A 19984-nucleotide genomic window follows, 5' to 3' on the forward strand; every position below is an offset into this window, starting at 1 on the left:
TACTGAACTCTCTCATTCAACAAAATTACACGCGCCTGCTACCATCAACCAGGGCTCTAGCCGGGCGATCAGTACACTAATTACACTAATTATTTATATATATACATATATATATATATATATATATATATATATATATATATTACCTACTGGCGGTCGCCAGTAGGTATATATAGTTAGGATTTTTTTGAATAGGGATTTCTGAAAATTCTATGTTGAATAACTATGGCGTTGATGGACGGAATTGGCTGAAACTTTCAGGAAAATGGCACTTTTTTTTTCGAGCGTCCCCTGAAAGTTTGGGGGGGTTTCGTCAAGCGGGGGCCGAGAAAAAAGGGGGGTCCCAAAACGTGTTTTTAACATTGAGTTTTCCATAGGGCGGTTGGACTCACTTTTAGCTCGAACGGCTGAATGGATTTCCACAAAACTTGGCAAAATTGTAGGGACTGGTAGCCCGATGTGCCTTTGCTATGTCTGAAGATATATGCTCCAGTGGTTTTTACGAAAATTAACTTTGAAAAATATATATTGGGCTACATTGGGCTATATATATGTTAGAGCCCAAATGTAGCCCAATGTAGCCCAATGTAGCCCAAAGATGGCCACCAGAGACAAAAAAAAACAACTGTAGCCCAAATATCAGCCAGATGTAGCCCAACTATAGCCCAGTGACAGAATGTCCCAGAGTGTTCTAAAGAACAACTAGAGCGCTAACAGTCTTACTTATGACAAAAGTATGGCACACCTGAAGTCATCTTGATTGGAATAAAGTGTTAACACTTAAAACATTTAATTTGCAAAGGAACAAAATGAGGGGTTTCATTTTGCCATAGAAATGTTATATATATATATATATATTTACTGAAAAAACCATAGGTTATAGACCATATATAGTTAGGAATTTGCATTTACAAAACCTTGAAAATTCACTGAAAAAACCATAGGTTAGAGACCATATATAGTTAGCTGGACATTTTATTGACATAAAACCAATGAAATTCCATATATAGTTAGTTGCACTAACTATATATCGCGCACCCGCAATCCACTGCTGATAATGCCACATATTACATCATTCATGACCCCATCTGACCTTTGACAGTACTGGTTTGTGTCCATGGTTAGGGAGGTAAAAAATGCTGTTACATTAAGTGGTCTGACCATTGATTACATTGTATATTTTTGGGTTTTCACTTACTCGTCGCGGCCTTCATGAATCACCAGCTTCTCTTCCTCCAGTGAAAATTCTAGCCATGGATTTTTTCCTTCAAACATTGCTTCGGGATAGTAGGTGGCCCTTGCCACCATGTGCCATTTGCCAGAAATCTACAAAATAGAAGAGAACCTGAAAAGTATGCATCTAGAGACGTAGGATCTTACATAACCAGTTGAAGCAGAGCAGGTGAAAGACTTACTATCAGTGGAGATGACCAGGAAATGAAAGTATCTGTTCAGGGGAGGTCTTTTGTCATTAGTTTCAATGGTTCTGAGACTTTCTGAACTAGGACTAGACTAGTACAGGGATAAGCAGACTTTGATGTGTAGTGTTAGTGGTGCTCAGTGGAGTGCCATAGGGCATATGGCAGAGGGCTAGAGTCTATCTTTTCTAGAAATACACTAAAAGAGATAAGTAGAGTATTACAGAACTTGCCACACCCAGGACAGGAGCAGCTCAATGGAATGATATGGGGGAACAAAATTTAATAATTCTAGTACAGGATTACTTCAGTGGAATGACACGTGTGGAAAGAATGCATTAACTCTAGCACATGGTTAGCTCAGTGGAATGACATGTGAGTGCAGAATTTAATAACTCTAGGACAAGATTGGCTCAGTGAAATAACGCATGCGTGTGCTAGTTGTAACGTTTAGGATGCAATCAGCTCAAAGAAATGATTCTTAGCTGCAGTACTGTCTAGGACTGGATGACTTGGCTGTTGGCACACAGAACAAAGCGCCCTTTATTGAATATTGGTGCTTGTTCCACTCCACTTCCTTCTTCCTTCCATCTAGAATACCAGAAGATAGGGGCCGATTAGGATGGAGGACGGATCGCCACCGCCATGCAGGCGGTGGCGATCCCTCCACCATCCATGCCCGTCCGCTCTCAATTTCCCCCCGCCATATTACAATGGCGGGGTGGACCGTGGCGGACAGAAACACCGTCCGCCGCGGTCGGCTTGCGACCGTGGCGGAAAAGCTCTTTTATGATGGCGGTGTCTATCAGACACCGCCAGCCATATTAGGATGGGCTGTGGGGTATGCCTTTCCGTGGCGGCACTGCGGAAAGGCATACGGTCTTTGCTTTGGGGGCCCATTGTGGGCAACCAGGGTGAAGTGGGGGGGGGAGGTGCACTGCGTTGCCAAGTACAACATGGCAGGCACCGCGCGGTGCCTGTCATGTTGTGCTTTGAAACGCACAGCATGCCTTTTTAGCATTGCGGCTGACAGTGCTATAAGCACCGTCCGATGCAATGTTAGAAATGTGGGATGCACCCGCCACTGTGGCAGATACATCCTAATTCGGGGCACGGAACCTCCGCCCTTGTGGTGGACGGTCCCTACCCCCGACAGGATGGCGTACGGACAAACTCCATCCGCCATCCTAATCGACCCCATATTTTGCACAGCAGAAATTTACATTTATTGAGAGTTTAGAGATGCACACTCCTTTAAATCCTGTAAGTGATGTATCTGCCAGATCCTTTCTTCTGTTCCTGGGGTTGATCAGATGATGTGTTTGCTATATGCACATCTTCTTGCTCAGTTTTCTCAGCCCCCCCCTTTGGACAGGATGATGACTTTCATATTCTAATTGTTTCTATTCCTGTGCCATTAAACCATCTTCAGGAGATGCACTCTGCGACTGTAGTTACTGTGGGGGCAGGGCTCTTGAATGGAAAGTGAAACTCTTTTTCATGTAAGGCAGAATCGGGTAATGAGAACATTGCTCCCCATTGGGAGATCCCTGCTCCAGAGAGACTTAGGCCTACATAATGAGTTCCTGTTATCTCCGCAGAGGATACCTGGGCCAATTAACCATTATGGCTGGTTTCTTCCCATAGATAACGGAGATCACATGTTAATGTCTCCAGAAGCACAAGTTACTTACCTTCAGTAATGATATATCTGTAAGAAACAGTAGTTAGTGTTCGATTCCTTACCTTAGAATATCTCCAGGCGTCAGGCTGGATCCGGAAAGTTTTCGTCAGCAGTACCCTTGCGCGTCGGCAGGCGTCATCTGCGGCTCTGCGTCAGTCGTCGTCGTCGTGATCGCCGGGAAGACGTCATCGGAGTACATAGATGCCGTCCTGGCGCGCTGACGTCAGTTCTGTACATAGCTTTCCACGCCAGGAATGCAGAGCCATGATAGAAACCAACACTGGTGCCATAAAACTAGGGCCCTGAAAGGGATGTCCTTAACTCCAGATTTCGGTTCGCAGAACGGGGAGGATGGGTGGGGTTGTAAGGAATCTAACACTAACTACCGTTTCTTACCAAAGGTAAGTAACTTGTGCATCTGAAAGAAACAGGTTAGTGTTGGATTCCTTACCCTATAATAGATACCCCAGCAATACCAACCCCGGTGGTGGGTCTGCAAACCAAGATCACACCAGAAAGTCCTGGATAACGGAACGGCCGAAAAAGCCATCCCTCCGGACTTGGCTGTCCAGGCAGTAGTGCTTAGTAAACTTGTGCAGCGAGGCCCACGTAGCTGCCTGACAGATGTCCTGCAAGGGGACTCCCCGACCCAGGGCAGTAGTAGCCACTGTGGCCCGAGTGGAATGGGCGCGTAGCCCCACAGGATTCTCCTTTTTTGCCAAGGAGTAGCAAACCTTGATGTACAAAATGACCCACGAGAGCTGGTCCGCCTGTACACTGCCCTTCCCTTCTTAGCGCCCACGTAACCGACAAAGAGCTGGTCGTCCACCCTGAACTAGCGTGTGCAGTCTAGATAGGAGAGAGCGCGTTTTGGGTCCAGACGGTGGAGCCTCTCTTCCTCTTTCTAGGAATGCGGAGGCAGAAAGAATGTGGGCAAGGTGACGGACTGCCCGATATGAAAAGCTGTAACCACCCTGGGCAGGAAAGGAGGACGAGTCCACAGAACAACTTTGTCCGGATGGACAGAGAGGAAAGGAGGTTTAGGAGACAGAGCCTGGAGCTCACTCACTCTCCTGGCAGGTGTGATAGCAACCAGGAATGCAGTTTTAAGAGTCAGAAGACGTAGAGGACAGTTATGAAGTGGCTCAAAGGGAGCACAGATCAGATAAGTCAGTACAAGGTTCAAGTCCCACTGAGGCATCACAAAAGGAACAGTAGGAAACATTTTGTGTGATGCCTTTCAAAAATCTATTTACAACAGGGGACTTGAAAAGAGAAGGCTGATTAGGAAGCCTCAAGAAGGCTGAAATGGCCGAGATGTAGCTTTTGATAGTGCCCAGAGCAGAGCCCTGCTGGGCAAGAGAAAGAAGAAAGTGGAGAACCTCTGAAAGGAGGGCAGAAAGTGGATCCACAGCCTTTGCTGTGCACCATGCCACAAATTTGTTCCACCTGCAGGTGTATACCGATTTTGTGGAGGGACGCCTCGCTGCCAGAATAAAATTACAGACTTCAGGAGGCAAGTCAAATGGCCTCAACTGTTGCCCCTCAATCTCCACGCATGTAGGTGGAGACTGGATAGGTTTGGGTGGAGGACCGTTCCCTGCTGCTGCGACAGAAGGTCCTCCTGAAGAGGCAGACAAATCAGGGACTGACATGCTGAGCTGCTCAAGATACCAGTATCTTCGTGCCCAGTCCGGAGCCACCAGGATGACTTGGGCCCGGTCTCACCTGATCTTCTTCAGCACTCTGGGCAGAAGTGGTATAGGCGGAAAGGGGTAAAACAGACCGCAGCTCCACACGCAGAACTGATGACATTGTGCGATCTCTTCAGTGGCGAATAGATCTAACCAAGGCTCTCCCCACTGCCAAAAGAGACCTTGCGCCACGTCTGAATTCAAACGCCATCCGTGATCCATCATGCACCGGCGACTGAGTTTGTCTGCCCTGGTGTTCGCGGCACCTGCCAGGTGTTGAACCACCAGGGTGACGCCCTGGTGTTCCTGCCATGTCCAGAGGCGCAGAGCCTCCTGACATAGGGTCCATGACCCCACCCCGCCTTGTTTGTTGCAGTACCACATGGTAGTGGTGTTGTCCGTGAACACATGCACTACACTTCCCCGGACAGAGGGTAGGAAGGCCTCAGTGCAAGATGGATCGCCCGCAGCTCCAGAAGGTTGATATGGAGCCGGGACTCCGCCGGAGACCAGAGGCCTCTGATCTCCGCCTCTCCCATGTGGCCCCCCCATCCCAGTAGGGACGCATCTATCACTACTACGTGCTCCGGTTGGGGTAGTGAGAGGGATCTGCTGCTGACCCAATCTCAGTTCGTGAGCCATCACCGCAACTGACTCGCAGTACCCCCGAGATCAGGACATGGTTGGACAGGTTGCCCTGACGCTGTGCCCACTAAAACTTCAGGTCCCACTGCAGAGCCCGCATCGGCCACCTGGCATGATGCACCAGAAGGATGCAGGAGGCCATCAGCCCTAGGAGCCGCAGCATCAACCTGACCGAAACTCGGGATAAAGGATGAAAGATCGGAATCAGTGCCTGAATATCCCGAACCAGCTGCTCGGGAGGATAAACCCGAAACTGCGCCAAGTCCAGAACCGCTCCGATGAAAAAGAGCTTCTGAGAGGGGCACAGGTGCGACTTTGGCACGTTGATGGAGAACCCCAGCGAGTGCAGGAGGTCGGCCGTAGTCTGGAGGTGAGAGACGACTATTTGGGGCGAGCCCGCCTTCAACAACAAGTCGTCGAGATAGGGGGAGACTGGAACCCCTGATCTGCGCAGATGAGCTGCGACCACCGGCAACACTTTCGTGAACACCCGAGGGGCGCTGGTAAGGCCAAAGGGGAGCACGGTAAAGTGAAAGTGCTCGTGGCCTACCGTGAACCGCAGGTAGCGCCGGTGGGCCGGCAGGATGGGGATATGGAAATATGCATCCTGCAAGTCCAACACTACCATCAAATCTCCAGAGTTTAGGGCAGCTAGGACCTGAGCTAAAGTCAGCATCTTGAACTTTTCCTTCCGGAGGATGCCATTGACGCTCCGGTGGTCCAAGATAGGGCGTAGGCCTCCTTTGCCCTTCTTGGTTACCAGAAAGTATTGGGAGTAGCAACCACGTCCTACTTCTGGCCCAGGAACGAGCTTGACCGTCCTGCCTAGCTCAGAAGCGGTCGCTCCTCACGCTGCTCCCTACTGTTAGAAGTGGTATCGTAGCGCTTCTGCCTGACTAATCATTGCCTTATTGGAATTGCGCACTGCTCGCTCTGCTCACTGTTATAATTTATTGTGCCTGATAATATAGTCATCGTAGCGCTATGCTGATAGACTGCTCTGCATTAACTGTAAAACTGTGCACTGCTCGCTTTGCCTGCTTCAACTATTTGTGCTTGATTGTACCGGCGCCACTGCCCATTTAATAGCGATTCCAGGTTGTGCCCCAATCTCGTCCTGTATCGCATTTGGGCTTGCTGCCATTTTGTTGTTGTTGTGGTGCCTCCCAGCCCGGCTCTCCACCCCGCTCCCGCCTCCCAGCTGCTCCTCCCTCGCCCCTCCCCCCCAACACCATCCACATATGACAGATGCTTTTGCGCGCAGCGTTCACGCGCAGCGGACGCTCCCCATGCGCGCTGAAGGTGCTCCAAAGGTAAGCCCGTCTACGCCCGTCCGCGCCTGGACCGCGCCCAGCGACAGACCCCCTGGCCCACGCAAACCCCTCTCCACCCGCATTACTTAGGACTCCGCTACCCTCTCAGCACTTAACCCTGGCCGATTCCCTAACTGCTACGAAGCCGCCCCAGGACACAGCCATGGACCCTTCACCTGCCTCTCCTGCAAGTTCAACTGCATCAGGACCCACACCAAATCCTCTAACTCCAAACAGAGTTCCAACACCAACCACCTAAAATGCATCCTGGAACCTACTCGACACTACATCACCGGACGTCGCCTTTCTTACAGAAACCTGGATGAACGCCTCATCAGCCCCCGACATCACCATAACCATCCAGGACGGCTACAAAATCATCCGAAAAGACCGCACCAACCAAACAGGAGGAGGCATCGCCATCGTCCATAAGGACACCATCCGCATCACAACCAGTTCAGACGATGACCTCACTACCGCCGAACACCTTCACTTCCAGATCCACACTGACCCCAAGACCACACTCAGAGGCACCCTCATCTACAGGCCACCTGGACCCCGCACACAATTCAGCGAAGACATCACTGACTTCATCAGCCCACACGCCCTCCCCTCCGTAGACTACATTCTACTGGGAGACCTCAACTTCCACCTGGAAAATAAAAACGACCGCAATACCACCACCCTTCTGGACAACGTGGCCAACCTCGGACTCGAACAACTTGTTGATACCCCCACCCACTATGCCGGGCACACGCTGGACCCAATCTTCACCTCCAGCAAGCACATCTCCTTCAACCACACCACAGCTCTCCATTGGACGGACCACAGCTACGTTCACTTCAACTACAAAAAGACCACGACCCACAACCTCCCACAACCAATTCCCAGAAGAAACTGGAACAAAATTACCACCGACCAGCTCTTCACATTGCTTCACCAAAACCCTCCCGCCAAGTCATCGGACCCAAACCAAGCAGCCACCAACCTCACACATTGGATCACCCACAGCGCCAACGAACTTGCACCCCTGAAAAACCATCAAATCACGCAAGGTAGCAAAAAAGCCCCCTGGTTCAACGATGACCTTAAGAGATCCAAGAAGTTCTGTCGCACCCTCGAGAAAACCTGGTGAAAAAACCCAACAACTGACAACCTGACCACCTTCAAGAACGCCACCCGCAAACACCACCAACTGATCCGATCCACCAAGAAAGCAGCATTCAAGGATCGACTTGACAACAACGTCCACAACAGCAAGGAACTATTCAACATCGTCAAAGAATTTACCAATCCCACCGCCGACACCAACGATATCACTCCCTCCCAAGACCTCTGCAACTCCCTAGCCTCATTCTTCCACAACAAAATTGCCGACATACATAACAGCTTTGACAACCAATCTGAAGACCAGTCCACTCCACCCACCTGCGAACCAAAACCCCCCTCTAACAACCTTTGTGCCTGGAACACAATCACCACTGAAGACACCATCCGCCTGATGAACTCCATCCACTCAGGATCGCCAACCGACCCATGTCCGCACCACATTTTCAACAAAGCAGATTCCATCATCGCTCCCCATCTCCGAGACGTCATCAACTGCTCCCTCAACTCCGCCACCTTCCCGGAAAGCTGGAAACATGCCGAACTTGTCGCCCTCCTGAAGAAACCCACAGCAGACCCCACTGAACTTAAGAACTACCGCCCCATCTCGCTCCTCCCATTCCCTGCCAAAGTCATTGAGAAAGCCGTCAACAGTCAGCTTGCCGCCTTCCTCGAATCTAACAGCTCCCTCGACCCATCTCAATCCGGCTTCCGAGCCAAACACAGCACCGAGATCGCCCTCATCGCAGCAACAGACAACATTCGAACACTACTGGACAACGGAGAAACAGTTGCCCTCATCCTACTTGACCTCTCCGCAGCCTTCGACACAGTCTGCCATAACACCCTCATACAACGCCTCAGCAACGTCGGAATACAAGGAAAAGCACTGGACTGGATCATCTCGTTCCTCGCCGGAAGAACCCAGAGAGTCCGCCTCCCCCCTTTTAGATCAGAGGCCACCGAAGTCATCTGCGGCGTACCACAAGGATCATCTCTCATCCCCACCCTCTTCAACGTATACATGAGTCCACTCGCATCCATCGCATCCTCAACATCATCTCCTACGCAGACGACACCCAGCTGATCCTCTCCCTCACCAAAGACCCAAACACCGCCAAGGCCAACTTACACGAAGGAATGAAAGATGTAGCCGAGTGTATGAAGAACAGCCGTTTAAAACTGAACTCGGACAAAACGGAAGTCCTCATCTTAGGCTCATCCCCCTCTGCTTGGGACTACTCATGGTGGCCACCGGCCCTGGGAACCGCACCCATACCTACGGACCACGCACGCAACCTAGGCTACATACTAGACTCCTCCCTCTCGATGACCAAACAAGTCAACGCCGTCTCTTCATAGTGCTTCAACGTCCTATGCATGCTAAAAAAAATCTTCTGCTGGATCCCCGCCGAAACAAGAAAAACGGTCACCCACGCACTGGTCACAAGCTGACTGGATTACGGAAACACCCTCTACGCCGGAACCACAGCCAAACTACAGAAAAAACTCCAACGCATCCAAAACGCCTCAGCTAGACTCATACTAGACCTCCCCCGTCAAACTCACATCTCCGGTCACCTGAAAGACCTCCACTGGCTCCCCGTCAACAAGAGAATAACGTTCCGTCTCCTCACCCACGCACACAAAGCCCTCTACGACCTAGGACCTGAATGCCTCCACACGCGTTTGTCCTTTTACAACCCCACGCGCCAACTACGATCGTCCAATCAAGCCCTCGCCGCTATTCGCACTGTCTGCTTTGTCTCCAAAGAGGCGACGGCCATCGAAGGGCATGTCCATGAGCGTGACCTGGACATCGCCCAAGAAATTGGCGGACCTCAGGCCGGCGTGGCGGCGAACCGCCACAGTCGTGGAAATCGCCCTTGCCAGCAAGTCGGTGGTATCCAGTCCACACCTGATGGAATAACGCACTGCATCCCGCCCCTCCGCAAGGGCTTGGGCGAGCTGAGCCCGGGCCTCCTCCGGGCACTGGGGCAACACGTCCACAACCATGTCCCACAAAGAGTGGGTATAACGGCCCAAAAGGCAAGCGGTGTTGTTAGACCGAAACCCCAAACTCTGAGGAGAATAGTTTCTTCCCAAACTGATCAAACCTTTTGGATTCCCGATCCGGGGGAGCGGTCGGGAATGCGGTCTGAGACGTAGAAGCCTGGATCACCAGGCTCTAGGGGGTGGGATGCACGGACAGAAAGCTAGGGTCACCCGGAGCCGGGCGATGGCATTGGGCCACGTTCCGATCCAAAGGGGGCACTGTGGAGGGCTTGGACCAAGGCCCCAAGTCGGGTTTGCGGGGCCCGAAGGCGTGCCGGCAGGCCTCAACGGAGGGAAGTGAGTCCTCATGGTAATGAGGAAATCACGAATCTCTTCCGGCGTCTCTCGCAGGCCAGGGACAAATCGGTATGGGCCTGGAGGCGGCGCCAGTGGCCGAACCCTCAGCCGGGTCGCGTGAGCGGCGAGGGGAGTCTGAAGAGCGATGTCGCCTCTTCGACTTCTTCTTGGAGTGCCTCGACTTACCGGAGGACTTGGAGCCCGACGAGTGCTGGCGATGACTCGATGAGCAATGACTGCGGCTCCGCGACCAGTTCCTCGACTTCCTCATCGAGCGTCGCGGAGCCGACTGCCGTATCTCGAGTAGCTTGCAAGACCGCTCCCGCCAAGCTTTCGAGCTCAAGGCCCGGCAGTCGGGGCACGACTTGTCGTCGTGGTCGTCCCCGAGGCAGTAGAGACACCGATGGTGGGGGTCGGTCACCGACATCAGGCGGTGACAGGCGTCACACGGCTTGAAGCCAGGCATCCATACGCCACCAGGAGTCAGTAGACTCGAAAAAGAGATCCAAAAAGTTAGTCAAAAGTAACTAAGAGTACTGCTCTACCCGGATCTGTGCTTGCTGGTGCGGAAAAAACAAGAACTGACGTCTAAGTACTCCGACGTCATCCCGGTGATCACGCCGACGACTGACACGGAGCTGCAGACGACGTCAACCGACGTGCAAGGATACTGCTGACGAAAACTTTCCGGATCCAGCCTGATGCCTGGGGATATTCTAAGGTAAGGAATCTAACACTAACCTGTTTCTTTTAGATTGTTTGACCAGGTATTACCGGATCCTTTTAGATGGGTATCCTCGCTTCTGGAGGGTTGAACACTGGTATATATCTGTGTAGGTTATCAATATCTGTGGATGGGCGGTGGGTGCCAGGGGGTGCAGGGTGGGATAGAGTCTGAAGGCTGTTTGGGGAGCACTGTCTGCACCTCCTGTAATGCTTTTGGTGAGCAGAGGTTGGTCTGTACCTTTGTCCTGCAGCCCCAGTCCTGTTTTTACAACTGCAAGTTGACACCTGGTAAATTTGATGTGGTATCGTGTATTCTGTTCTAGCCTGGTGTGTTTGTTCTAGATTAGTGTGGAATGTTGTGCATCATGGGAAATGTGTGATGTAATTACTGTGATTGTTCTGTCTGTGCCAGCTTGAATTTCTGTCTACAAATGGGGGCTGAGCTGGTTGCATCCTAGATCCAGGTAGGGTTTCCTTACTCGTAACTTGTTCCTTAAAAAAGTATCTTTCTTTTACATACCTGCCTTCTGGGTCTTTCTGCCAGCTTGCCATAATCAGTCGATTCCATTCCTTGAAATTTGGGTTCAGAAATACCAGACTACTCAGATATGCAGAGTAAGATATCCTCCAAGGGAATACTGTTCTGGGCCACTCGAAGCAGAGGCTTTAGTCCTATCAATCAAGTAGTATTTATAGAGCGTGGCTTGTCACCCGAGAGGGTATCGGGCACTTGCAACTAGGAAAGTGCTACTTAAGCCAATAGCTCGTCAATACTAGCTCTAATTTCATCTTGAGCAACGTTGAGGTCAATCACATGCCTAAAATGGAGATCTATGCCAACTTTCAACTGTGTTACCAAGAAGGAGCTCTAGAAGCTACTTAAATCCTTAAGTGGCGTACTTCGCTAAATGCGGAATGGAAGCAATTCCTTTTTGTTATTTAACCCTCACACACCCTATTGTTGTCATGCTTCGTCATCGGGTTCACCCTAACTCCTAAAGGTCAGGGTGGGCTCAACCGTATTTCAGGGAGCCCTTAAGAGATGTAAGTCAGGGGGACTTGAAGATAAAAATCCTACTCCGTTCCAGAGGTATCCCTTTTATTCACGGGGACATAGTGAATATTAAAATAAAATAAAAACTGATCTTTTTGGACTTTATGGTCCTATGACCCAAATAAATGTCCAACATGTTTCAGGGAATTGCTATCTTTCTGCATTTAGCGACGTACGCCACATAATTCAAAATGCTTACTTTGGCCCAAGCTCTATCTGCCCTGAATCCAGGATACTGTATGTTGCCCTGGACCTGTACAAAGCCCTTTTAACATGTCCGGCATGCAGTTCCATGAACTCGAACTGTGGTTTAAGGTAGGCTGCGTGCATTTCTGTTTTCTGTGCACCCCTACAGCCTTACCAGCGCCGCTCCTGTGTTCACAAAAGTGATGTTGGTTGTTGCAGTGCACCTTCGGAGGTTGGGTATACCAGTTTTACCCTACCTCAATGACTGGCTGCTGAAGACAGGCTCACCAGTTATGGACCACCTCCAGAGGATGCTGGGGTACTCACTCAACAAATCAATGTTTTTGACTCTTATGGAAGGGCTCCCCTTTCTTGGGGACATTCTGGATACGGTGCTATTCAGCACTTCATCTCCATAACGATGAGTCCAAAGTATTTTGATGTTTCAGCCTCAGTCCTGGATGTCAATGAGAGAAGCTCAGAGACTTCTTAGCCAGTTGGCATCATGCATTCTGATCGCCTCCTTCGCCAAGTGGAATATGTAGGCTCTGCAGTGAGAACTAAAGTCTCAGTGGGTCTAGCACCAAGCAGACCTGTCAGTTGTCATCCCAGTTAAAGAGGAGACCCGACCTGCAATGGTTGACTGCAATCTGACCAGAGGCAGACCCTTCTCTCTACCCCATCCAAAGTTGACAGTGATGTTGGATGCCTCCCTGCTGGGCTGGAGCGGTCACCTCCCAAAGGAGAAGATCAAAGTTCTCTGGTAGAAACCCGGCCCCACATAAATATGTTGCCATCCATAAAGGAAGGCTAGTGCACATTCTCACTGACAGCACCGCCGTCATTTGGTATGTCAACCAGCAAGTCGGATTGGGGTCCTAGGTCTAGTGTGAGGAGGTGCTGCACATGTAGAGTTAGCTGGAGTGTCCTAGTAGACAAGATAACCCGGTGGCACCTGGCAGATCACAAACTGTGGCTGGCCCCCACGGTGGCACAGAGCATCTTCGAACAGTGGATGGAAACCTGGCTAGATCTGTTCTCCATTATCGAGAACACGCAGTGCCACAACTTTTGTGCATTGAAGTTCGTTCCAAAAAATGCTTCCTTTGGAGAAACATTCGGGCTACAGTGAATCACAGAACTTCAGCACACCTTTCTGCCTCTGCCTCTCCTGCCCCCAGTTCTGAAAAGGATCAGAAATGACCAGGCCCAAGTCATCCTAGTCACTCGGGAATGGGCCAGGAGAGTGTGGCATCTGGGACTTCTGGGCATGAGCATTTGTCCTCCCATCAGGCTCCCAATGCAGGAAGATCTTCTGTTGCAGCAGCATTTCAGGGTTCTGCACTAGTCAATACAATGTACATCCCCATGCATGGAGATTGAGCAGCTGCAGTTGACTGTGTCTAATCTACCACAGGAGTTAGTGGATGGCATCCTTATGTGCACACATCCTTCTATAAAGTCCATCTATACAAGCCCGCTGGGACAGGCTCGAAGCTTGATGTGGAATGCACAGCACAGACCCCTACAAGCCAAACTGTCAGAAGAGTTGCTGTTGTTGTCTCTAGCACAGCATTGCAAGGGCTGTTGATGAAGCCTGCTGACTCCCAAAACTGTCTCTCATTGTGATCAATTCATTTCATTGCATGAGTAAGCGCCAAAGACCATCAAGTGGATGATCACTTATTTGTGGGGTTCTCTGGGGCAAGAAAGGTAAAACAGTACAGGAAAATATTCTGCCATATTGCATAGTCCTCTGCATCAAGTCCTGCTATGTTTTAGCCAGGAAGCAGCCTCCAGAAGGACTGATAGCTTATTTCACCAGGACTGAGGCTGCTACTACTGCGTTGACATGTACAGTGCCTATTCTAGACATATGTCAGGCTGCAAAGTTTGTCTGTGAACATGTTCACTAAGCCTATTGCCTTGACAGCCAGGTCTGACATGAAGGGCATTTTACTCATTAAGTCCTGCAGAACTTTCAAGTCTGAGTACATTCGACAAACTCTTCACCTTGCGCGGGTACTGCTTTGTTAACCATTCTAAAAGTGAGGTATCGGCCTCTTCTGACTTCCAACTATCTGAGATTCCAACTGTCCTCTGGTTCCCTAAGTATTCCATAAATGTAGGCTGTAAAGCCACAGTTCTATCCATTTGCACTATGTCCCATTAATGTTTCCTAATGGGTATGTCAATCGTAAGCACTGATTTCTGGTCACTTAGCAGCTGCCTCAAGCAAGACTAGATTTTTTGGAGGATATTTTCTGTGGGGACTCTTTGGCCAACATTCAAGTGTCTCGTGGTATAGGGGACGTTTCCAGAGATCTACTTGTGTGCATTAATACACCCCAGCTCAGCCGTGTTGGTTTATGCACCAGCCCCTTCGAATTCACTGCATGATCCAAAGTTCGCCCTTTTCAACTCACCTATCACTCATCTGGATGAATTTGATTTGGAGGCATTGGAGCCAGTGATGACCTGGAAGTGTACTTTGTGCTAGACAACATCATTATATGACATTCTAGATGATATGATCATTTAGTTAGCGATGAAGGCTGCTGAGATTTAGAGAAGCACATGCTTCTGTGGGAGTCAATAACCAATTTGACTCTAAACAGCCCAATTTCATAGGAAGCACCAATATCAGACTATTCAGAGCTTGTGTAGTTAGGCATCCTCATCTGCTCCAACACTTTGGTGCAAAATCAACAAAATCATCAGCAGAATTGTGAAAATAAGGATGATAAGGTACACCAGTTATAAATGGCCAGACAATTGTGCTTCAATGTGACTTTGTTCAGGGAGCCCCCAGCTTTGTACTTTTTGGTAGTTGTTGATTCAAACCGAGAAACAGTCCTGTATTCTATTGCTTCTTCTCCCTAGCTAAGAAGGAACGATTTGAAAACATCATGGCGAGAAACACTTATCCTTTCACCTTCACCAGCGCCAGCCTAGTTGTTGAACATCTATGCTTTCTGTAGGGTTGCCACCGATTGTTTATCTGTTTCCATGTTGTAGAGCTCTGTGCCCTTTACCTTTGCTAACCAGTGGTAAATGTGCCTGTGCTTCCCCTTTCAACATGATGTAATTGGTATATCCCTAATTGCTATATTCGGCTTACCTATCAGTCTCTAGTATATGGTACAAAGTGTACCCAGGGTCTGTAAGTTAAATATCAGTTATGGACTGCATCACCCATTGTGTTATCCACTCCAGTGACAATGCAAACATGACTGCAGGTCAACCATACGTGACATAGCTGTGCAGTTCTCAAACTGCAGGATCACTCTGTAAAATGAAGCCGTTTTGACAAATTGAAACGTTCCATTTAAATATTAATAAGCCACTCCTAAGCCAGGCTTATTGCTTATAAGGTAGGGTGTGCAGCATCTAAAAGGAGGACATGTAAATGCTTACTATTCTACGTGCCATTAATGTGAAAATGGCCAAAAAGCTGACTGCCTCATAGGAAAGCACTTACTTATATCATTACATATGATAATGCTAATATATGAAAGCAGCTACAAAAATAATTTTGGCACTCTTTTTAATAGTTATTCACAATTCAATTTTGTTTAACTATTAAGGAAATTGTATTTTTTCAAAGTTAACTTTTCCCTGTCTGATTTCCCTGAAAGCTAATCTGAATGTTGCTCTCCAGCTTCTGCCGGCCAGAAATTATCATTGAATTGATGTGAATGAGGTTTGAACTTGTTCCCAGGACAGGGGAAAAAGGCCTTGGGTGTAGAAAGTGTTTATGTTCTCATGACATGATGCCCTGTGGCTAGGCCCAGAAACTTAATTAACTTCAAAGAGGCTTACTTTGTCAGAAGCAGGTTCAGCTAACATCCATAGGTGCAACCATCTTTTGTCACCTGACCCAGACCGGTCCAAATCAGTGGCCCTTTTGCTCACAGTGTCAAATCCTGCTAGAGTGTCACAACCTGCTTGACAAGTCTTCTAGGCCTTTACATATTTTTGTATTAGATGTGGGAGGGTACTAGGATTATCATAGTATGCACGCCACACACATCCTACCCTCATAGCCTAGTTTTGTGTGACAAAGACATTTAGCATCTTGATAATGCTCAAAGGTTAGTTCCGGGAACCTTTACCCGATTTAGTTAGGGAGTTCTCAGGGGTCCTTTCCATCCACTAGCTCGTGCCAAGCATATATATGGTATCTGCAGGCACCCACTTCAGACAACTCCAGGACCTGTGGACGATCAGAAGAGGTCTGAACCTGCTTTCTGAGACCAGAGAAGAGCCTAGAACACTGGACCTGCTTTCTCTCTTATACCCAGGACATAAAAGTGGACTCCAAGGGTCATAAGGCTGATATCCTTTTAAAGCTACTAGGAGACAACAAGCTAGAACAGGCCTTTTGCTGCAACTGCCCTGGTGACCAGTGGTCACTGGACATGAACTGAACTCATTTGTTGGCCTATGCCTGCTAAGTCTCTAAGTCTCTTCCTTCAGGTTCTTGGGGGCTTAAGTGCACTCCTGTGGTGGACTGGGAATTAAAGGACTAAGGACAGAATGTAAAACCTTTGACGGGGACAAACCATATTAATGTATTCATCACGCACTCCATCATGGTCATTGTCAGATTGCGCCTTGGCCCTAGTCTATTATGACAATTAACTTTGTGCTTTTGGTGCTTCTTCTACTTAAAACCCTTTTAAAAATCTTATCTCCAGTTCCCTTTTTTTTTACATTTTTTTCATTTTGGTGTACTTTTGTTTATTTAAATTGTACTCTGTTTTCTAATTAGTTTTGTGATTTTTATTGCTTTGCATTTCAACTTCATTACTGTTTTATTGTTACATAAACACTTTACACATTGTCACAAGCCTGTCGGCTCTGTTGCAGCTTCGGTTAATTTAGTGACTTTATTGATTCAGCCTAGCAAGGATTGTCATTATTACCTGAGGTCAGTATCTACTCATCAGCATCTAATACTGATTTCTGTCCTGCACGAATACAGAGGTAAGAGGATGTGTACTACTAGGCTCTATTTAATCTACCTTTTCCTGAGTCTTTGGTCTCCAGATGCATGGCAAAGAGATCTCTCTGATGGCCACCATCTATCAGCTTCCTTTATGAATTTCCACCAGGGCCAATCATAATATTTATATGCGGCCTGCAAATTACAGAAGCAGGACTGACACCCCAGCAGAGATTTCAGGGCATCTTACTCGGTATGGGTGAACTATTTTGTTCCAATTACCTGCATTTAGGGCTCTATTATAGAGCCATTGACCTATTTGTGGTGATTCAATTGTTTCCCTTTCCTTTATCCTCTCCTACATCCCTTCCATCTTGTCTTTCCAGAGTTCTTGAAAGAAGTGCTGGAATTATTGGTTTTGAGGCTATTAAGCCAGTTGCTCTTGAGATGAGAAAATCGGTTTTGACACTAATTATTAAGTGTTGGGAAGGCAACACAATGTATATGTTCTACGTAAATAAAAATCAGTCTCAGTCTCATAAGGTTTGTTCGGCCTTCAAATCATGGCTCAGGAAGATTGACTTGTAAGCACTTCATGTGTCTTATACCTATTAGGTATTGATAGACGTCCACAGCAGACAGGACCATTTTTCCCATTAGTATGATTCCAGCAGCTCCATAGTTGCAGCTATAAATAACCCGTGTGCTCTCCTGTCACATGCATCACTGTTGTACCTCACAAGAGTGAACGAAGGTGACTGAGTTTGATGCTGTTCACCATAACAATAAAATTAACAGATATGTACAAATAGCAACAACAAGCATAAATATTCTCTTTCGTCACTGAGGGCTCCCAAGCAAAAACCTGTCTCTGTCTAGTGTGAGTAGTATGTATGTGTGCCCTGGTTAGGCATAGATAATTTGACCAGGCAAAATCTTTTACTCTTGGGTTAGCATTGGGCACTCAATCCCCTCTATATTCTTTTATTGTTTCTTACTAATTTCATTAATCAGGCTATTGGCCTATAAGATATACCATGATCCTAGGGGCATCCTGTTGGCTGAACCAACCTTGATTCCTAGACCTGTTACTTCTGGTGGTGGAGCCCCTTGTTTGCTCCTGTCCTGAGTTGATGTATTATCATATATAATCACATGAGGGCCTACTTCCATACCTGAGCTCTTTAGTCACTGAGAACTTGACACCGGACCACCCAAGTTTGTCAAAGTCCAACATGAATCTGGATGTTCCCGGAGAAAAAGATCTACCGGGACACAGTGTCAAACCAAATGGAAGAGGCTCTGTAGTTGGCTTTTGCTAAATATGTTAATCTTCTTTCCCTTATTGTGGATAACTTGTTAACCTTTGTTTCACAATTCGGTAGGTTGGGCCTTACTGTAGAATTCAGAAGTTACTGTCTGGTTCCAATAGTGTTTTAAAGATTTCATTACAGATCTTTCAGGGGAAACCACAATGGTCCCACTTCATTTCATGGATTACTTAAACAACCCGCAGGTCAAGAGCCAACCAATTTGTGATTCTTTATAGGCCCTAAGAAGTCCTTACTACAAGTGATAGTAGAAAGGTGACCTAGAAAAATGCTTTTTGTTGGCTGTCACATTGGCTTAGTGCAATGGTCAATGAGCTACAAGCTCTGGCATGGTATGAATTTTATAGTGTTGTGGTGTTGTTGTTGTCCATTAGCCTATTGTAAGGTAGTGCTTTCCCCCTTCTTTACAAATCTTTGCTAATAAAGGATGGAATCATAGGGGATGCTCTGAGATATTTCAATATGTACCAAGAGGGAACAGAGATTTGATGCTACTCCAACAGGTTCTTTCTCAGGCACCAAGGCTTCTCTACTCTCCTTCTGGTGACTGATGAATAGCATCCTGTAGCCCTCAATGTAGATTTTCCTCTCGTGGCATGCATCCACATGCAGAAAATAAATGAGAGACGAGATGGCATTGGCCATTTGCTCCATGCTGTTTACCTCTAGCAGTCTAGGGGGATATCTGTGCGTGTCATGCAAACTAGTAATGTGAACTTCAGGGCTGATACTCATTTTAGCCAGGTTTTTCTGAAGAACATTTTTGTCTGTTAGTGATCATAAGTTTACCTGCTTCTTCTAAAGTCTTCATGCACTGTGTCCTTCCCATGACTCTAAAAGAATGGGGACTGTACATACCTGTAAGTGACCCGTACTTGGGCGAAAGCGGGGTACATGCTGAGGCTGAACTTGCAGGCGTGTAGCACCCCCACCCCGCATTTACTGTTCTGAAAAGTTTTGGAACAATGACCTGGGCAACCTATGAGACTGATAGAATAGAGGACAATGATTACTTGTATAGACTCGCCAGGGTGAGCGCGTATTCCTAACCAGATGACTTGTTCTAACTGCATGACGTGCTGTGGCCGGATGACTAGGGGGAATGTAATTGGGAATAGGGTCTTTATTTACGAGGAGGGATCTGGTTCATTAGAAGGGAAAGCCTGCTTGATCTTTGTGGTAATGGCCGGGGCGCATATGTGTGTAGCATCAGGGGGGGGGGGAAATCAGCCCGGACCCCCCCCCCCACACATTTTTCGGAGTGTAACGAACGTTTCCTGGCTATGTATAATATGGAAAAGGGTTTATATGAGTGCAAGGGGAGAAGGGCGCAGAAACGGAGTCATTTAATTTTGTGTCCTGTGTCTCTGAATGGATGGAGACCCTGGAACAGGATTTTGGTGGGTAGTCGATGAGGTTTCTATAGTTGGGAGGGGGCTCCATCCACGTTATAGCTTTCCCCTATTATGACTAAAGTTCTATTAACCTGTGGTTGGAAAGGAGTTTTAAGTATGGACTGTAGTATT

The 19984-nt window shown here is 48.0% G+C and overlaps 1 protein-coding gene and 1 long non-coding RNA gene across 2 annotated transcripts in view; one reads left to right on the forward strand and one right to left on the reverse strand.

Moving 5' to 3' along the window:
* LOC144756279 (uncharacterized) overlaps positions 1-19984 on the forward strand; it is a 385761-nt gene that overhangs the window by 206215 nt on the left and 159562 nt on the right. The window lies entirely within an intron of this gene.
* LOC144756278 (uncharacterized) overlaps positions 1-19984 on the reverse strand; it is a 411513-nt gene that overhangs the window by 189479 nt on the left and 202050 nt on the right. The window contains exon 7 of the mRNA XM_078645939.1: positions 1199-1326. Coding sequence (XP_078502065.1) covers positions 1199-1326 — 128 coding nt within the window. The remainder of the gene's footprint in view (positions 1-1198; positions 1327-19984) is intronic.

This window comes from Lissotriton helveticus, chromosome 5_1, assembly GCF_964261635.1.
Source record: "Lissotriton helveticus chromosome 5_1, aLisHel1.1, whole genome shotgun sequence".
Classification (NCBI taxonomy): Eukaryota; Metazoa; Chordata; class Amphibia; order Caudata; family Salamandridae; genus Lissotriton; species Lissotriton helveticus.